At 37.2% G+C, this 17,810-nt stretch overlaps 1 protein-coding gene across 1 annotated transcript in view; it reads right to left on the bottom strand.

Annotated features, from left to right (window-relative positions):
• LOC106108442 (dorsal-ventral patterning protein Sog) overlaps positions 1 to 17,810 on the bottom strand; it is a 77,851-nt gene that overhangs the window by 5,054 nt on the left and 54,987 nt on the right. The window contains 6 exon segments of the mRNA XM_013289608.1: positions 7 to 181; positions 297 to 578; positions 787 to 1,060; positions 1,326 to 1,459; positions 1,788 to 2,050; positions 2,314 to 2,388. Of these exon segments, the coding sequence (XP_013145062.1) occupies positions 7 to 181; positions 297 to 578; positions 787 to 1,060; positions 1,326 to 1,459; positions 1,788 to 2,050; positions 2,314 to 2,388 (1,203 nt within the window).

Below are 17,810 nucleotides of genomic sequence, written 5' to 3'. Positions count from 1 at the left end.
GTGTACCTGCATCAGCTCCGATGTGTACGGCGAGCTGGTCCTCGTATAATGGCGGGAAGATCCGCGCACTGGGCCGCGCCAGCACGCCCACGCGCGTGTCTAGGATCTCCACCTGCGAATGCCGCTTGCCTTGCTCCTCCACTAGAGTTATTTTAGGGTCTGATATCCCCAAATTGTCAACCTGTAACCACAAAGAAAACAACCTTAATTTCCTGAATATTTAGAAAATTTCCTTTTGAAAAAGTAACTAAAGGCGTCTTTTTGGTTTTGCACCCATAAATCAGTTTACTTCTTACCTGTATATCATATACGAGTGAGCCTTCTTTATCGATGTATATCAAGGCAAGACCCTCAGGTGCGGGTGAAGCTGGTGCCCTCTCTGCGACCAGACAGGCGTGGTACACCTCGCAGGCCGCCTTCTGCCGCACGGCGCCGACGATGCGCCGCTCCACCGTTCCGAGCTCTTCAACCGCCAGCAGAAGTCTCCCGCGAGATAACGATCTCAGTTCCGCAGCCGATACCGGCGTTGATACTTCTAGTACGTTCATCTCGTAACCCGGCTTGGGAACACTCTGGATCTGGAAGGTTAGATATAAAATGTCGATTAATAAAATCATAGAAAAAAAAATGTTACTATGTTAAGTGTCTTACACTTTGTTGTGATCAGGCTTGTTCTGTTGATAGATTTGTAGTATTCAAAAAACGGTCTACAGCTTATGAGATTATCACATTTTTAATTACCATTCATCACGCTTATAGATTACAACATTAAAATTTAGTACTCACCTCGTCAATAATAGTCTGATTCCGTTCAGGTAAAGTCAGCAAGACTCTGACAGATTGATCTCTGGCACTGAGCGTGAATATTCCATTGTAGATGATGGCGAGATGCAAGCTGGGCGCTGCTCCGGCGGCCCCTGTAACGATTGCAGTGCCGCCCCACCAACCGCCCTCCTGCCCCAGCGTGCGGTAGTCGTCACAGGCGCCGTTACCGATGGACGCCGGTGGATGTTCAGGTTCTAACAGCGTTGTGAACATCTCCGTAGATAGTGCTGGATACCTAGCAAATTATAGTATGTGTTACGGAATTATTTAGATACAAAATATTGATATTGAGGTGTAAGTTTTGGTTTCTTAACAAGGTTTGTGTTTAAAAATTTGTGATTACATCTGACTTTTAATATTATTTTTACACGATTACCCAATTGAGTTGTTAATTAATCACTTAGGGAGTAAAACAATCTTCAATAAGGAACAATCATAACATAAAAGTATCAAAGTACATACGTTTAACAAATTAATCTATCAGTTGGCAGTGGACGTACCTATTAATTCGTCCACTTAAAGCCTTGTCCATGGAGTTATTCCGCTCGTCGCCCCAGATCAAGGCCACGTAGAGAGACCCATCTCTTAGCAACCGCTTATACTCCCGCGGTACTCGGCGCCATACACCGCACAACTAAAAACAATCACTCGATGTACAGGCAAACAGACAAAAAAACACATTGAAATACTACACCGGCGCCGGCGCCACTGTGCTCAATGACATTTTAATTACGTTTCTTTAAATGTCCTCCACATTAGGGCGCCATAAAAGGATGAATGACAAGGCAAACATGTTGCAAAAGTATCGTACATTGTGATGTTGAATTACACAAACTATATCTTACAAACAAAAGACGGGGGGTAGATACAGAATAATACACAAGAACCACTCATGTGCCAGATTCACATTAAATGAAAATAAACCATCTCTACTCTGAAATAAAAGTGGTATTTCAACGTACCTTATCAGTTTTTTCTTCGTAAGTCGCGTGAATACCGGGTGATCTTTTCAATGGGTGTTCGAGTAGCATTCTTCCTCCTCTGTCTAGAAATGCTAACGAGCGTGGTTGCGTTACGATTGAAGGTCCCAGGATTACAGACCAGAATAGATGGCGACGTCGGAAAGTAAACCGAGCGGTGGCCACTCCGGGGGCGACGGCCACCCCCGTCATATCATCACGACGTATACAAAGAGGGGATCGTCCAGTTAATAAAGCTCCAAAATCTGTAACACATAATACAACACGTACCTACATATAATGAAAAAAATACACACTTTTAAGTGACCGCTATTTATAAGGTACGTTCGTATCGCGGATACCTATCTCGACAAAAATTACCAAATTTCATTTTTATGTGGATAGAATCAAACACAATACAGCTATATTAAGTACTCTAGCATCATAATTGTAGTACTTAGTTCGAGTTCTAATATGACGTAAGGCTGAACTTATCGATTGCAATTATTTATGTAGTAATAGCGCTTACGTTTCATGCTTAGCTCCTCCTCCTCGCCGCCGGTGATGACGACGGTCGGACTGTCCTCCTGCACGATATCGGGCGCTGCAACAATACAAATAAATCTTTTACACTTTATTAATACAAGGAAATGTAATAATAGTCTATATCAGAAGTACGAGCGCTGCGTGCCTATCTGCAATGAACCAAAGGTAATAAATTAAGCCGCGCTTGTGTGCGACGAAGTCGAGCACAAATATCTAAAGCGGTGCTAACAAATAGAACAAGGCATAGGCAATTTCACATATACATAAATAGGTATATCGACACTTTCCCCGGCGGCCGACTCCATCTCGTATCTTATAAAAACATGTCGCTAAATCAATTGCTGGTATGACGCAGGAGAGGGGCGGGCCGGGGACCTCGACCCACCGCGGCCGCCTCGCTCCAGTGTTATTCCATCGTAACAGGACCGACGTCTAGACGGCGACAACGACGCAGCATTTGTTCTTTGCATAGCTTTCTTATTGGATTTACTCTCGACGAAAATAGAGGAACAGCGGGATCAGTAACATTTTGCGCGGCGCTTACATTCCCCTTATCGCTACTGATGACTCTTATCCCTTTGCCTTATTACAACATTAATTGTATTTGAATTTATTGCTTTATGATCGTTGATAGCATTTTCTATTTAATTGTTTACTTTTGCTCCTTTTCTATTTCCGATGCAAAATTCAGTTATTAAATATTTAATTTAATTAATATTTAATTTAATTTATAATTTTATTATAAATGTGTATTACTTGTATCTGATACCTACTAAGCGATAGTGTTCTTATAAATTTTATGAACAAGATTTACTAACATGAACACATCATCCTCTATATATCGCAACTTCTTCAGTAGCGCTAATGATTTAATAGCGCAGACGCTAAGGAACATAAACTAGTATCGTAAACAGCATGTCACGATCAGCGACGCGAGTCATATATCTAAAACGTGAGGTTATATGAGCTTATCTGGTGCGGCTACAGCGTGACGTCTGGGAGGCTGCTTGATGATCGGACCTGTTTACACTGAGAGGATCGTGATCTAGTGCCGCACGCCGCACGCCGCACACCGCACGCCGCGCGCCGCTCCGCCGACATTCATAATTCAATCTGTGAATTCATTTAATGCCCGAGACAGCCCTAAATTTATTGGCAAATGGCGCCAATGTGGCGACGAAGCGGCCTAGGGTATTTGCAAATGTAATATATGTATAGCGAAGTACCAATAAATATGCTTCATTACGAACATTTTTCGATCGAGCAAATGCCAAACGATCGGAAACATTTAATCCTTTGAAGCGATACATTAAACTCAAGGCCGACGCGTATCTAATATCTAACGTAAATCAAAATGTTTTGTCGCTAATGTATTAACATTAATGAATTTGGCGACGTCCGCATTGATATTGACTTTAATTACGTCTAAGAGATTTCAAATGCTGCTCTCCCTATATACGGTCGCAAAAGACGAGTAGGACGCATTGCGTCGGCGCCGGCGCCGGGGCACCTTTGACTCGGGCGGGCCGGGCTCGGCGCCCGCGCACACTACGTATAGGTACACCCTGTACACACGCACACACACGACGACCAGCGCTAGGCCAACGGAATCGAAGCTTTTCTCGGTGATCGACTCATTAATGTCGTTTTGTATCAATTTAAATTTTTCGAAAGCGTCGTTTAGTTCGGAGGACGTGAGGCGACTGATTAAATCCGGCATCATTCGCAGTCTAGTCTCGACCTAAAATCTTTAGGCCTCTCAAACGCGGCGAGTTTTCCAATCGTATGATGTAACCGGGCGCCGCTGCGACGACTACGTGCCCGATTGATACCGTGAATACGCCGCGGTATACGACCATCAATAATTCATGTAGTATAACAAAAACTTTACTACAACAACGTAAGGTTTTCCAGGAACTGTGTTTCAATTCCAACAAGCTCGGATAGATGTTAACTATACTTAGGGAAACATCGTGTGTGGGTGAGCATGAGCAGTGGAAATCCATTTGCCCTTAGATTAGCGTGAGTAGTCGGGAGCCAGTTTATTGTCGCGACGGTTAACGGTCGACGGCACGTAAACTATCGCGGAACCGGAGCGCAATACCAAAACAAAAGTAACACACGTGATAAGTGGCTCGCTCGCTTTGATGTGACCACTAAGTTACTCGACTTTATCGGTAATATACCTAGATCGTTGTACCCGACCAGCTATGCGATACGAAGACATCGTGTAATACGCATTTTAATGCTAGAAGCAGATTCCAATACTGTTTTTACATATATTTATCGAGTTCCACATATTCATGACTGTTAAAGGGAGCATTATGTTGATCAGGCAAATGTTGCACGAGCTTTTTAGATAAGTAATGCGATAAAATTCCTATTTAAACTTGTAACTAAACGAATAAAAAGATGCAAAGCTTGTACTTTATTGGAATATTCTAAATACTGACAACTTTTAATTATTTGTTTTGAAGACACTGAAAAAAGATAAACAAATATTACTCACCTGAATGTTTTATTCAATATACCTTTTTTTTTTCTAAACGAATCTTTATAATTAAGGATGTAAGGCAAATAAATGCTGCATTTACAAAGTAAATTGTTGTTTTCAGTTAACACAGCTGTTGCCTATTTATGAGCTGAACAAGGAAGATTGGATAATTAACTAATTTGCTAATGGCAGTTTGTGTTGGCTTTCTCCTATTTTTACTCGCAAATCGTGAGTAATACTAATCGTGGTGGAGATTTAGAAAATTCTTACGGGACTCTACTAATAAATCTTTAGCGCTGTAATGTCTTAAAATTTCTACGTGACTCACGAATCATATGAATGCAAAAATAAGCGTTAAGCTGTCATAAATATCGTGTTACATGATTTTTATAAATAATCGCGTTCAAAATAATTTTCAAGAATTTCGATGAAGAAAAGTTCGAGAGATAGTTTCTGTGAATGAAAGATGATAACATTAAAAAAAATCTCGCTTTTCTTCTAACTGAGGGTAGACAGAAATGACACTTTTAAACATTCTACTCACTGTAATCGTATTTAAAACCGAAAATAAACTTTTGAAAACCAAACAACTACAGAGTTTTATTTTTATTTTACAAATATATACCTAATATTTGGTGCATTTCTTTGCTACCGATTGCTTTTCCATATAAATTTACAAAATTACATCAGAAAAAGCGTTAAAACATGTCATTTAAAAATACACTAGAAGTAGCATACGTAATATTCTATTATAATAAACACCAATACCTTGACCTCGAAGTGTAGTAAGTAAAAATTACCGAAACTATTTCAAAGTGACGCGCGACGGGTGACGTAACAAAAGATGCGCCGACAGTACCTCGCGCTGTCATTCCTGTCACTTGTGTCACTTCTGTCACTTCTGTCACCTCGAGATCTGACGGTGCGTCAAGAGTTGTAAGTATGCCAGCAAGTTCAAACTTTTATCATATAAAAATAATTTCTTTTTAAACGTCGGCGTCCAAATTAGACGCGTCTGGTTATAAGCATCAAAGGTTTTTTTTTTTGTTAAAGATATTTTTAAATTGTTCAGTAGAGCTGGCAATCAATAAAGCAGCTCGGTCGCTAATAAAATACTCGACCTAATTAACGGTTAACCCACTTGCGGTTCAAACAAACTCGAGATAACATCGATACCATTGTTTTATTTTGTTTGCGATTCCGTTATCTGGATCAAAAACCGAACGGATTCTATTAATATTTCATGACCTAATAATATTTACAATCAATGAATTATTATCAAATTATATAAACATTGATTGATATGATAAAATACGTTAGAATAATAATATTAGAAATACGAAGACTTGACAGTAATATAGGTAGAATTAGTAAGATGAGTTGCGTACATCATCAATGGCAGAGAGTGAAAATATGTCGAAAACTACATTTTCTAAGAAACGTTGTCTGCTTTCAACCATGAAGTTAATGAAATGTAAAGCGGTTGCTACTTACTGGCCATGTTAAATGCAAAGTCTAATTGGCAACAGTTGAAATTAGCTACGACTGCGGCCCGACATGACGGCGACTTGCAGTCATTTCATTGAGTACGGCAACGCAGGAACAGGACACTGTCCTTATTACAAATGCATGAGGCACCGAGCAGCAAGCTCCCTGCCGGCGTTGCACTAATTTATAGCTTATATTTGTAATGATCGTGTCGATGATTGTTTATGGCGCAAGGAGATGAGGGGAACGAGGAGCGAGAGGGCGCAGTATCATTGTTATCGATGGGCACTCGCGGCGCTCGCTCGCATAACTGTCGTGGTATGAAAATGCAACCCGCCTTGGCTCCGATTCAATGTTCATTTCCATAAAATATAATTTCATCTCAACACTCGCAGCGCTCTCTATGTTAATGTTAGAGCATAATCTTAACGCACAACATCGCGCGCTCGAATTGAAGTTATAAAATGAAAAGTGTATCTTGTTCGAAGGTAAAACAAAAAATCGTACTATCGGCACCATTACTTACGCTCCGGCCATGTTTGTGCCGAACAGAACTGCGCAAATTTCACTGTAAACTAAAATGGTATAGTTACGTGATTTGGAAATAACTTACAACGCTGTGTCGCGTTCACGCGGGCGCGAGCCATGTACGGCGACGGCCGGCGCGGGCGCCGCATCGTGCCGCCGGGAGGTATTTCTGCGGCGGCCTATGCAGCGCCGTTTACGGCAACCGTTTACCCAAAAAAGCAGTACAACGAACCATGTCCAAGCTGTTTACAAGACGTGCAACACTCCAAACGCATTGTCCTAAAGTGAAACGGCTAGGATTTGCATTTTTCGCCTACGAGCCGCGAGGACCCCGAGTTCCGTCCTCGCTGCGCCGCCTCCCGTCTCTACAATAACAACCTCATGAAATTCTCTTACAGGGTTCTAAGTTTTGTATTATCTACTGACAGTAACAATATATAACAATGGGTTTATACATAAATTTATCACGGATACAACGGAAAAAACACGAAACAATGATGAATACTGTATCTCAATAATGACAACTGTTTTTTTAGCTCGTGTAAATTACTTCCTGCTATCTTACCTATACTGCGCCACTACTTAATAACTCATTAACTCATGCTTGGAGATAACGAGGTGTAAACAAATATCACAAACAGACACCTCTTTGCTCTTTGCGTTCTCTTCATCGCGATTTGAATGAGCGCTCATGAAATTGTGTTTGCACTTTTAAGTGAACAAACAATGCGACGAGACGTCTGTGCAAACTAAAAACAGCTACTCAATCTCGTGGCTCCTTTCTGTAAATTTATTACGTGAAGGCCTACGTTCATTACAAATCCTGATTCTTCTGTCCTCATTCACAAGTGATCGGTAGAATCAGTGTTAGCTATCTTTTACGACTATTTTCTCCCAAGACTTTCCTTCGTAATAATAAAAAAATCTACGTAGACGTAAAAGTATCTATCTAAACTCGATTTATTAATGTTACCAAACAATCGTTTAGCAGTTGTCTTAGTTTAGTGTTGTAGATAAAAATCAGATTTCGTGACTGACAAGAGGCCGGTTTCTTCGGTGCGAATGAGAGCTTCGAAACTCGACTCCGAGAAGCCGATGATACCATTAGATCAAACACAATCTGTGCTGAATATATAAGTCCTTGCCATCAATATATTATACTAGCTTTCGCCCACGACTCCGTCCATGTAGTATTAAAAAAAAACAAAACCAAGTAGCCCATGTGTTCTTCCAGATTATCCTCTATATGTATGCCAAATTTCATTGAGATCTGTTCAGCAGTTTAGGTTACAAACTGTAACAAACATCCATCCATCTAAACTTTCACAATTATAATATTAGTATGATTAGTAAGGACCATGATTAAATTATCTCACGACAAATTTGTATGTACATAGGTTGTGATAGAAAAAAAAAACAGATTTATACAATATGTAATGTCCGTTCGAAGGCGGGGCGCAGCTAGTGCTAATAATGAAAACAATTGCAAGGAAAAAAACGGTAGAATCGTAAACACGGCAATTAGCAATTTACAGCTAAATAAATCATAATCGCCGTGCTGATTGTGTCATAGATAATACAACTTTAACATATCTATTGATTTAATAGTGCAAAGTTTACACGTGAATGCTGGCCAGTTATAAAAATTCCCTATGCAAATTAATTAAACAAATGTTAACTTAAAAACATAATTAGTTTTTGCATAATTAAAATTTTAATCTGAAATTATAGTAAGTGAGAATAAAAATATATAAATTTTCTTTGGCGGCGCAATAAATTAAGGAAATGTAATTAAAAGAATAAATATTTAAATTTTGTCTATTACAAACTCGTACGTTTGGCCGTTTAATTGTTCGGAACTAAGAGCTTCCGACAAATTATTAATTAATATTTAACATAATTTATTTTAAACTATAATCTAGATTATTTATTCGCCTCTTACGGTAAAATAAACGATACAAACTTATGTATATTTATAAAACTTATATGGAACTAAACATGTTAATTGCTTCAGCTTCTTGCGTTTGAATATAGTAGCTACGTATTTATTAAATATTTATTAAAGACGACAAATATACAAATGAGTCCCTTTTTCCAACTACGACAGACTTAAAAACGCCACAACTGAAGGTAAATAATCTTTGCAATTAAATAAATTTACAGTCCCGTCTTTCAATATTAAATCATTCATTTAATTGTAAAAATCATTCTTCAATTTATTACAAGCAATAAAGATGTATCAATATGTCCTTTAAAACTTAATTATTTGCTATTACGCTTTTATAGCTTTGATCTGTTGACATTTAACGTATTATGTTAATTGAATTGTAAAGTGCGGTGCAGACGCACGTCCACCCACTAACATCCCAGCGTACGTGCTATTCAATAGTTCTACTCACGAATTGTATTCGTATTCGTACCTACGTAGGAAACAAACATAGACAGTCGATTGTTTCATAAATCATCGTCCAACACTTCGACAAAAATGTCGACAGCCGATCTCCCACTCGGAAAAGGTCACGTGAGATTAAACACGCCGCCTCTAACAATGTATTCAAATCCCATTCAGACTATTCTTTCATTAAAAAAATACATCGTAATCATTTTTAATACGCATTCAATGTGGAGACGCATATCGAGGTCCGATATACCAAATATAGATCAACCTTGATCTTACTATCTTTGATTTATCAAACGTACTTAGAATAATAGAGATCGATGTCGGAAGATAGGGTATGAATGGTGTCCCTTGTGAGCGGAAACGGGCCATGTGGCGCCCGGCGCCCGGCGACCAGCGCGGCGCCAGCCTGCGGCCGTGAAACGTGACTTATCACAGGTCAAAGCTCTTGATCCTTGACCTCCATTCTCCAAACGAACTTTTCTGCTACCACGATTGTAAATAACGAGCGGTTGCAAAAAAAGAACTTTGTTCATGCAATAGAACAATACATTTATAACAAAGCATTTAGATGATGACTAGGCGAGCACAATAACATGAGTCTCACGTTGACTGCAACGCAATCGCTCACTCACGTTTCATCTCTTCGCATATCCACTGTTGCTATGGTTACAACCAGCTACGGAAAAACACCGATGGTTCACGCGGTAGTAAGATTATTTCATGACGTTAACTTTTTTGTACACTGTACATTAATGCTTCTGACATTATCGAATCCACGTGTTCATGAATGGGATAATCAGCTAAAGGTTTCCATTACAGTCGCTTAGTAGGCGTATCTTAGTTCGTTCAAAGAACATCCTTTGCCCACTGTCTTGTCTAGTTTATTCGTCTGATTGTTTTAATAACGCCCACGGTTTAGATTGGTTGTGTCGGTGTGAAGCTGCAAAGTTTAGGAGTAAAATGTAATTTAACAAACTTGTAACTTCTTATGTAAACGATATTAGTTTGTCGATAGGTAGACCTTGCTTTGTTTAAGTTTGTTGTTGTTTTCCTTTCTAGGTATAACATTTTTGCTGCGTTCTTAGGAATTAGTTCCAACAAAACTGTTTTAACTAACATGAAGTGTTGATTTCAATGATGAAGAGTTTCAGATAGAAGAATAGATGAAAAATGATGTGGATATTATTGAAATAGAACAAGGAATCATCATCTTTTCAAAGAAGCACTGTAACTTTTGATTTATAACCGTTTAACTATATCGTAATAGATGAGTTCATAGGATGAGATAGACTGCATACCTTCTCACACTCGACACAATTATCAACAGCTCTGCGATTTAAATTCAACACTCAACCTAATTCATAATTGAATTGCTATTGGCAATATTAATAATCACAAAGTAATCTATGCATATTTGTATGCATCGTCTTATTATGATCTACGTACTACGGCTTTGATTTTCGAATCAAAGACTGTCATCCGATTGCCCCCTGGATTATCTTTGATGTATGTTTCATTACTTTAAACAAGGTACTGCACGTCCTGTACAGGTTGATTCTCAAATATTTGCTGACTAAAGCTTTGTTTTAACAGTACATCCTATTGTTGACATTAACAAAATAGGTCCTTCTAGAGTTGGTGTACTAATCAGTACACCAACGAGCAATGTCTCCTGAGAATGAATGGCAGTACTGTTTGTTTTTATTACTTCTGTTTTTATTACTTGTGAAGATTTTTGTAAATGTTAGCCAATCGTTAGAATATTCTCGACGTTTGTTTCCGCTTTCTTGTACGTTTCTTTTATTGTCCCTAGGTGAAACGTTATCTCGTAATCTAACACGTTTCATAACACTCGTAAACAACTTCTTGGCAGACAAACACGCGGGCCTGTTTGCTTTTATATCTTAATGTTTTCATATGTCGCTATCGCACCGCAAATACTGGCGGACTGTTACGAAACACCGATATATCTCGATTGGTATTCGATAACATCGATACTTTTGTTGATCTTTCTTGTTTTTCCATTTTTATTAAATTAAGTTAGCTTTCATCGAACCATTTGCATTATACGATTATAGCATGTCATTCTGTCTACATTTACTGTCATAAGAGATTCACAAAACGTTTCGAAAGATTTAGCATTAAGCAAAATTCTGCAGTGCACTTCACATGTTCTTGGTAGTAGTCAATAATGAAGTTTTTGCTTTAGTCTTATGTTCAGTGATCTCATCGGCGTCTTTGTGTCCGAGCCAATGATACTTAAACGTACAGACAATCAGAAAAAGTTTTAAGTGTACGCTGTCCGTGATTTAATCCGAGGTTTCCCGATTTGGAGTGGGCCCACCATGGATCCACTTGGATATTTCTTGATAATCAAAACACAATCTTCCTGTTCAAGACACAATATTCTATTCTGTATAACAAACGGACAAGCGGATCATCTGATGTAAAAGGGCTACCGTGAATGACCTCCTGACAGCTATAGATGGATTGCCTGACTTTATACGAGAGATTAAGGCAATGGATAACAAAGACATGAGAAAAAAAAACGAAGAGTTAGAATGGGGGTGAAGTTAGTAGGTTTTAGATAAATCTAAGCAATTTAAACCTCGACAAATCCCATAATTTTTACAAATAATATACCTCGCGAAGGAGTTCCATATACTGTCGAATACATTGGCTTTCATGAACTAAACAGTACAGTTGTGTACACACAGTAAAGAGCACGAGTCGTAGCGAGCGATACTGTATCCATTACCATAGTTGTTAATTGTGTGTAATAGTTATTACTACACGAGGTACTTAAATTTATCGCTTTGATTAAATTAATCTTCAGTGAAATTTAATAGCACTGATTGCATTTGAACCAGCGGTCATAGATAAACGTGTTGATTGTCATAGATTTACTTATTAATTGAACATTGTTTTTATCTTAATAATTATCATAACTTAGTTTTACTTATTACAGGACGACTGGATTTGGAAAGACAGGTTAGTCCAGAAACTCTGTTCAGTCACACATGAAGATTCATCATCAGCTCACTATACGTCCCCACCGAGGACATCGAAGCCTATCTTAAAGTAAGGGGTGTCTAGGCTAAAGTCAACCACGCTGGTCCAGTGCGGGTTGGTTGACTTCATACATATCTTGGAATTTCTTCGCCGATATGTGTAGGTTGCATAACGATGTTTTCCTTCACCGTAAGAACGTCAGGTAAATTATGTACGTATAAAAATTCGAAAAATCGAAATTCACATTGGTACATGGCGGGATCCGAACCCAAGACCTGGAGATTACAAGTCAAGTGCTTAAACCACTGAGCCACCGAAGCTCTACTTTAGATAAAGATTAGTCAGGAGAAATTTTAGAAATTACTTAGTTGTTTCCTTGCAGTTCATCTTTTATAAACACTCCGCTTCTCGTGTAGAAACTAAAAAGAAGCATGGAAAATGAAAAAAAGCGTGTGTATATTTTCACCAAACTGTTGACTAGTAATTCAATTGTCTGTTTATGTTGACATCAAGTAAGTAAGCAGCTGTACTGTTATTTGAGATTATTTGTCATCTTTTACAATTTACAAACACTCTCATAGTGGAATCTGTGCAAACATTGCATTTGCTTACAATGAAAGAAACAATAAACAGTGTGGAAATATTTTTGCAAGAAAAACATACACTAACATAAAAAATGTGCTCTTTGATTAGCAGCTAGAAATAATAATAGTAATTTGCTTTCTGTCTTTGGTTAGAATGTGTCAAGTTAAACCAAAAAGAAAATTATAAATGTAACGCGTCCGATTTTTGTTTAAATGTCGTTTACTCGGTATTCCGTTTTATTTTTAACGAAAGTGCAATAGATGAGATCGAATTACAATACGAATCAAGTTTCATTTCCATTTATAACTTCGTATAAATTATTGGTAAAATGTGCGATGTACGTTACGATATCCCAAAAAGTGAAACAGTATCACCTTTAGCATTAAGCGGGATCGCGAATATCGATCGCTATCTTACTGACAAGCCGATTGGGTTAAAAGAGATGAAAGCCTATTTTATATTCATGCGTACTGCAAATTATATAATAAATATAAATATATCACCTTTCGAATGTTTAAGATATTTTTTAAATCGTTTCATCCGCATCGGGCGAGAGTTTGCCGAGAATTAACGGCCCAGATGTAGATAAAGATGTCTTCTTTTCAACGATTTAACTCGACTGATAAAAATCGATATCTGATTAGGTGAAATCAATGTGCTGCGACACGTGACGATAACAATCGACAATCTGCGAGATATTTGAATACGGTTATGCTGCTGTTCGGCACTCCTTTTATATCACAACTTTCTTTACTTAAATAATTTAAAACATTACGATAATTTTACGAGAACATGAATCGAATGACATCACACTTTTCAACATCTTTCAAGCCGCTTCAAGACTTGATTTAAAACTATATAGAGAAAAATGTAAACAATGATGACGTAAAACCTCATTACATAAACCGTCTGTATGAAAGCTTTGATAATAGTTAAATTGCACTATTAAAATCAATCTCACTAACAATAAGATCGAGAGGAACGCACCGTTGAAATACAAACTATTATCTGAATTTGTAGCGGCATATGTACGAGATAAATCTCTCAACGGTGCTCGCCTATTGAACGAAACGTACGCTCATGAACAGAAGCGTTTAACACATGCTAATATAGTACCTATCTCGAAATAATAAGGTACACCGTTACTGTACTTGACTGTACGTTGACTGTATTGTTTATAAATTTCACTCAATACCTCGCTGTAGTTATGTTCTACACATCTACACGTTAGCTGTTGACTACGCATACCATTATTATGTTAAAATGAACAAGAATGTTTTTATGTAAGAAATATTAAAGGAGCTAATGCTTTGCTGTTATATGACAACCTATATCACAATACGATTAGAGATAGTTTCCCCCTTAGTAGAAAATAATGGGCTATAGTATTGTAATGAGTAATAAGATGGGTTGGCACTATAGGAATCCGAAACTCATGAATTATCAACTGGATCCTAAAAGTACGACTTCGTTAAGGGTTTCTTTTTAGTTTTTGTTATGAAAACTACAAGTACGATACATAAATCTATTTACATATAGCACATAAACAAAATTGTTATTTTCTTTATTGGGTTTAACTTTTTTTTAGCAAAGTTACACTGATTAGTTACATTCATTTATTTTTTTATAACTAAGAGGTATCATAACATATCCGTCACGTAGACTTATGTACATTTCTATTTTCTTAAAATAAACTTTTACCATTAAGTGTACTTTTATAAAGTAGCCTTACGAGGTATTGTTAAAATATTCTACGGCATTTTACCTTTCGTAACAGTATACTAAGAACAATGTCGTCTTTATTTACGAATTTCACAAAGGTACAAGTATTCCGAACACGCGGGAGCGAGCTCATGAATTTTTGCAATATTAAAAAGACCGTTCTCGGCTCGAACGACGCCGTATCCTCAATTTGCATTCATGCGGCCGCAAAGATGCAGAAAACAGCGTCCCCGAGCGAGCGATGATCATAAAATTACATATGAACTGGTGACCGTCGGCGCCGCACTTCTATGAACAATGAAATTGTATGGAAATGGCGCCAAACGCTAAATCATAGCCCGCGCCTGCGCACGCGCCTCGCATAAAAGTGTGAACGCGTAGCCAGGCGTCATACGGCGCCTCGCTCGTGTCCTTGTGCACTTAATTATTCTCTCCATTTAGCTGTATTGTCATGTAAACATTTATTATTATTATGATTTTACTTAATTTAATTTTCCATAACATTAAAATTCATAGAAACTAAATACTGCATAATATTCGCTTTAACGTATCTTTTGGTGTTCTATTACAAGTAAATATGACTAAGTCACGTTTATAAACATGTTAATTAGATTCCAGGGTGTACTTTAACTTGTTTACCTTCTGGTTTTTATTAAATAAATAAAAAAAAATTATAAAATAATGTCAAAAATAATTTTATATGTCTGTCCCTTCTTTTTAAATCTGAATGACAATCTAATTAAAATCAAGCGAACTAAGAAAAAAGTTCTGGAAAATTCTTGTTATTTACTATCAAGTCTAAATTGTTATTATTACAGTGGACAAGTTATCTTGTCCCTTATGAGTCGGCGTCATATTTCAGTGTCATTATTACATTCAAACGGCCGGGATTGCGGCCCTAAGTGCGTCGGATTCAACGCAATAAAATTCTACAAGCTTCTAAAGTCCTTTTATTAACAGGCAAGTGCAACGTCTCAAGCGACTCGTACTAAATCCGTAGCATTCCGTTAGCGCACAGTCACATATTAACTGACTCTATGCAAGCGAATTAAACACTTATGGCCGCACTAATTCAAACACAAGCCATTTTTGGGTAACCATTTTTTGTGATTTGAATAGCAATCAGTACATCTACTTCATTAAATTCTTGCGAACTCTACATTTTGAAAAGTAATCATACTAATATATTATTAAATTATAAATGCGAAAGTTTAGATGGATGGATGGATGGATGGATGTTAGCGTTTGTAACCTAAACGGGTGAACAGATCTCCATGAAATTTGTTATATTATAAATGCGAAAGTTTAGATGGATGGATGTTTGTTAGTTTGTAGCCTAAACGGCTGAACGGATTTTATAGAAATTTGGCACAGATATAGAGAATAGACAGGAAGAACACATAGGCTTGCCTTTGTTTTTTTTTTTTTTAATTCCACACGGAAGGAGACGCGGACGAAAGCTAGTTGATTAATGAATACTTATATTCCTGAACAATAGTAGATTCTGATTTACGTCGCTTAAATTAGGGCAACGTTACGAAATTCAATTTCAAAATACACACAAATAAAAACCTTTTAATGTCGTTATTAAAAACACTGTTGAAATAAACTATAGAAAAAATATTATGAATCCACTCAATTCTATCTCATGATTTATTAACCCGTGCGAACAGAGTTACAGATTTAAAAATATTCACGCCAAATGTCAAAGAAGATTCGAATCTCTTGGAAATTATTTCTCAATCACCACGTAAAGCATTCATAATGGAACCGACAGAGAAATTAAATTTAAATATAATATGTATACACCGCTATGTTTTAATATTTTCCATTTATTCAAATTTTATTTCAAAGAGTAAAATAGATACAAAAACCTTGCAATCTTGCCAGCACTAAATATCGAAAGAGGGAGATGGATTGAAGTTATATCGCTTTGGAAAACACTTAAAACACAGTCTAATTTTTTTTTTGATGTCATTGCGTGTCAATTATCACCTAGCGTGAAATCAACATTGCGTGATAATGATAAAAATGTGCAAATCTCTTCAGGATTTATAGGCAAAGAAATATTAATTAACTAACTATGCTTTAAAATATCAAAACAGATAAGTAGACAGATAACTAAAAATGTAGTGCAAATATATAATGTCTTAACATGGAATCGAAACATTTAAGGTGAAACCAAAGATAGAAGTTGTGAAATAAAACAATGTTTCTAGAGGCAGCGGCCGCCCTGCGAGTTCTCACCAAATTTGCTTAGAACCGGCGTACAACTGGCGCCGGTCTACTTTCCAAATAGCCTTCGCGTCTCGCCTGTGACCTTTACAACACCCGATTCGCAAACCACCGCGCGCGCCTCGCCTTGCCGTGTTAACCTAAGCAAACCATACGATATTCAGATCTTACGCTAGTTTGTTCAACGCCTTATGTAGTAACGCCAGGACAGGACATTATTATCCTCGAAAAAATGTCATTCGATTAACGCTATAATAAGGCCAAATATGAGTAACAATAACTTTTATGTCACATACTAGTTTTTTTATTCATCCACATCGCTAATTGAATGTGACTTCTTCTACTGGCTCTATTTTGACAGGAGTGTGCGTTTAAACAATGAAGTATTGCACTGTCTACTACTCACTGTACCCTCGTGTGAAAGTTCCTTATTATTGAATACAACAATTATAAAAGCAAGATAATAATACTATCAAAAATACGTTCTAAGCGAAAGATAACGATAAAGGTTCGTCGACATGCTCACCTACTTCATTAATTACTTTTGTAATTTACATCGATGTTTTTTAATAATTTTTGTTTTTTACGCAGTTCAGAAAAACGAACTGTAAATAGCCAAAGATGTGCTCATTTTTAACATGTGTTCTAAATATCATAATAAATAAAACATTGTTTTTGATGCAACGAAAAGATTCGATTCCCTAACATTTTATCTAGTAACAGTCTACTTCAAACGTGTGAAATCATATTGCTATAAATATATTTAATTTAATAAATTTACTAGTGTAGCATTTATATCTTTATACAATTAGCTAAGAGATAACTTACACGTAAATAATTATCATTATCATGAGACCGGCTTCCTTACCACACAAATAGGGTATTTAAGCCGGTTCTTGTCATCAAATAAGCACCTGATTTATATGAAATTGGAGGAAGTTGATACTTGTTCAACTAGTTAAACACTTATTTTGCGTTGTGACGCATCCATTCCACTGTGAATCGGCCTTTAGGA

The sequence above is a fragment of the Papilio polytes genome, unplaced genomic scaffold (assembly GCF_000836215.1).
Source record: "Papilio polytes unplaced genomic scaffold, Ppol_1.0 DF821511.1, whole genome shotgun sequence".
Lineage (NCBI taxonomy): Eukaryota > Metazoa > Arthropoda > Insecta > Lepidoptera > Papilionidae > Papilio > Papilio polytes.
The sequence above is the reverse complement of the archived record's forward strand: the minus strand, read 5'-3'. Positions and strand labels throughout refer to the sequence as shown.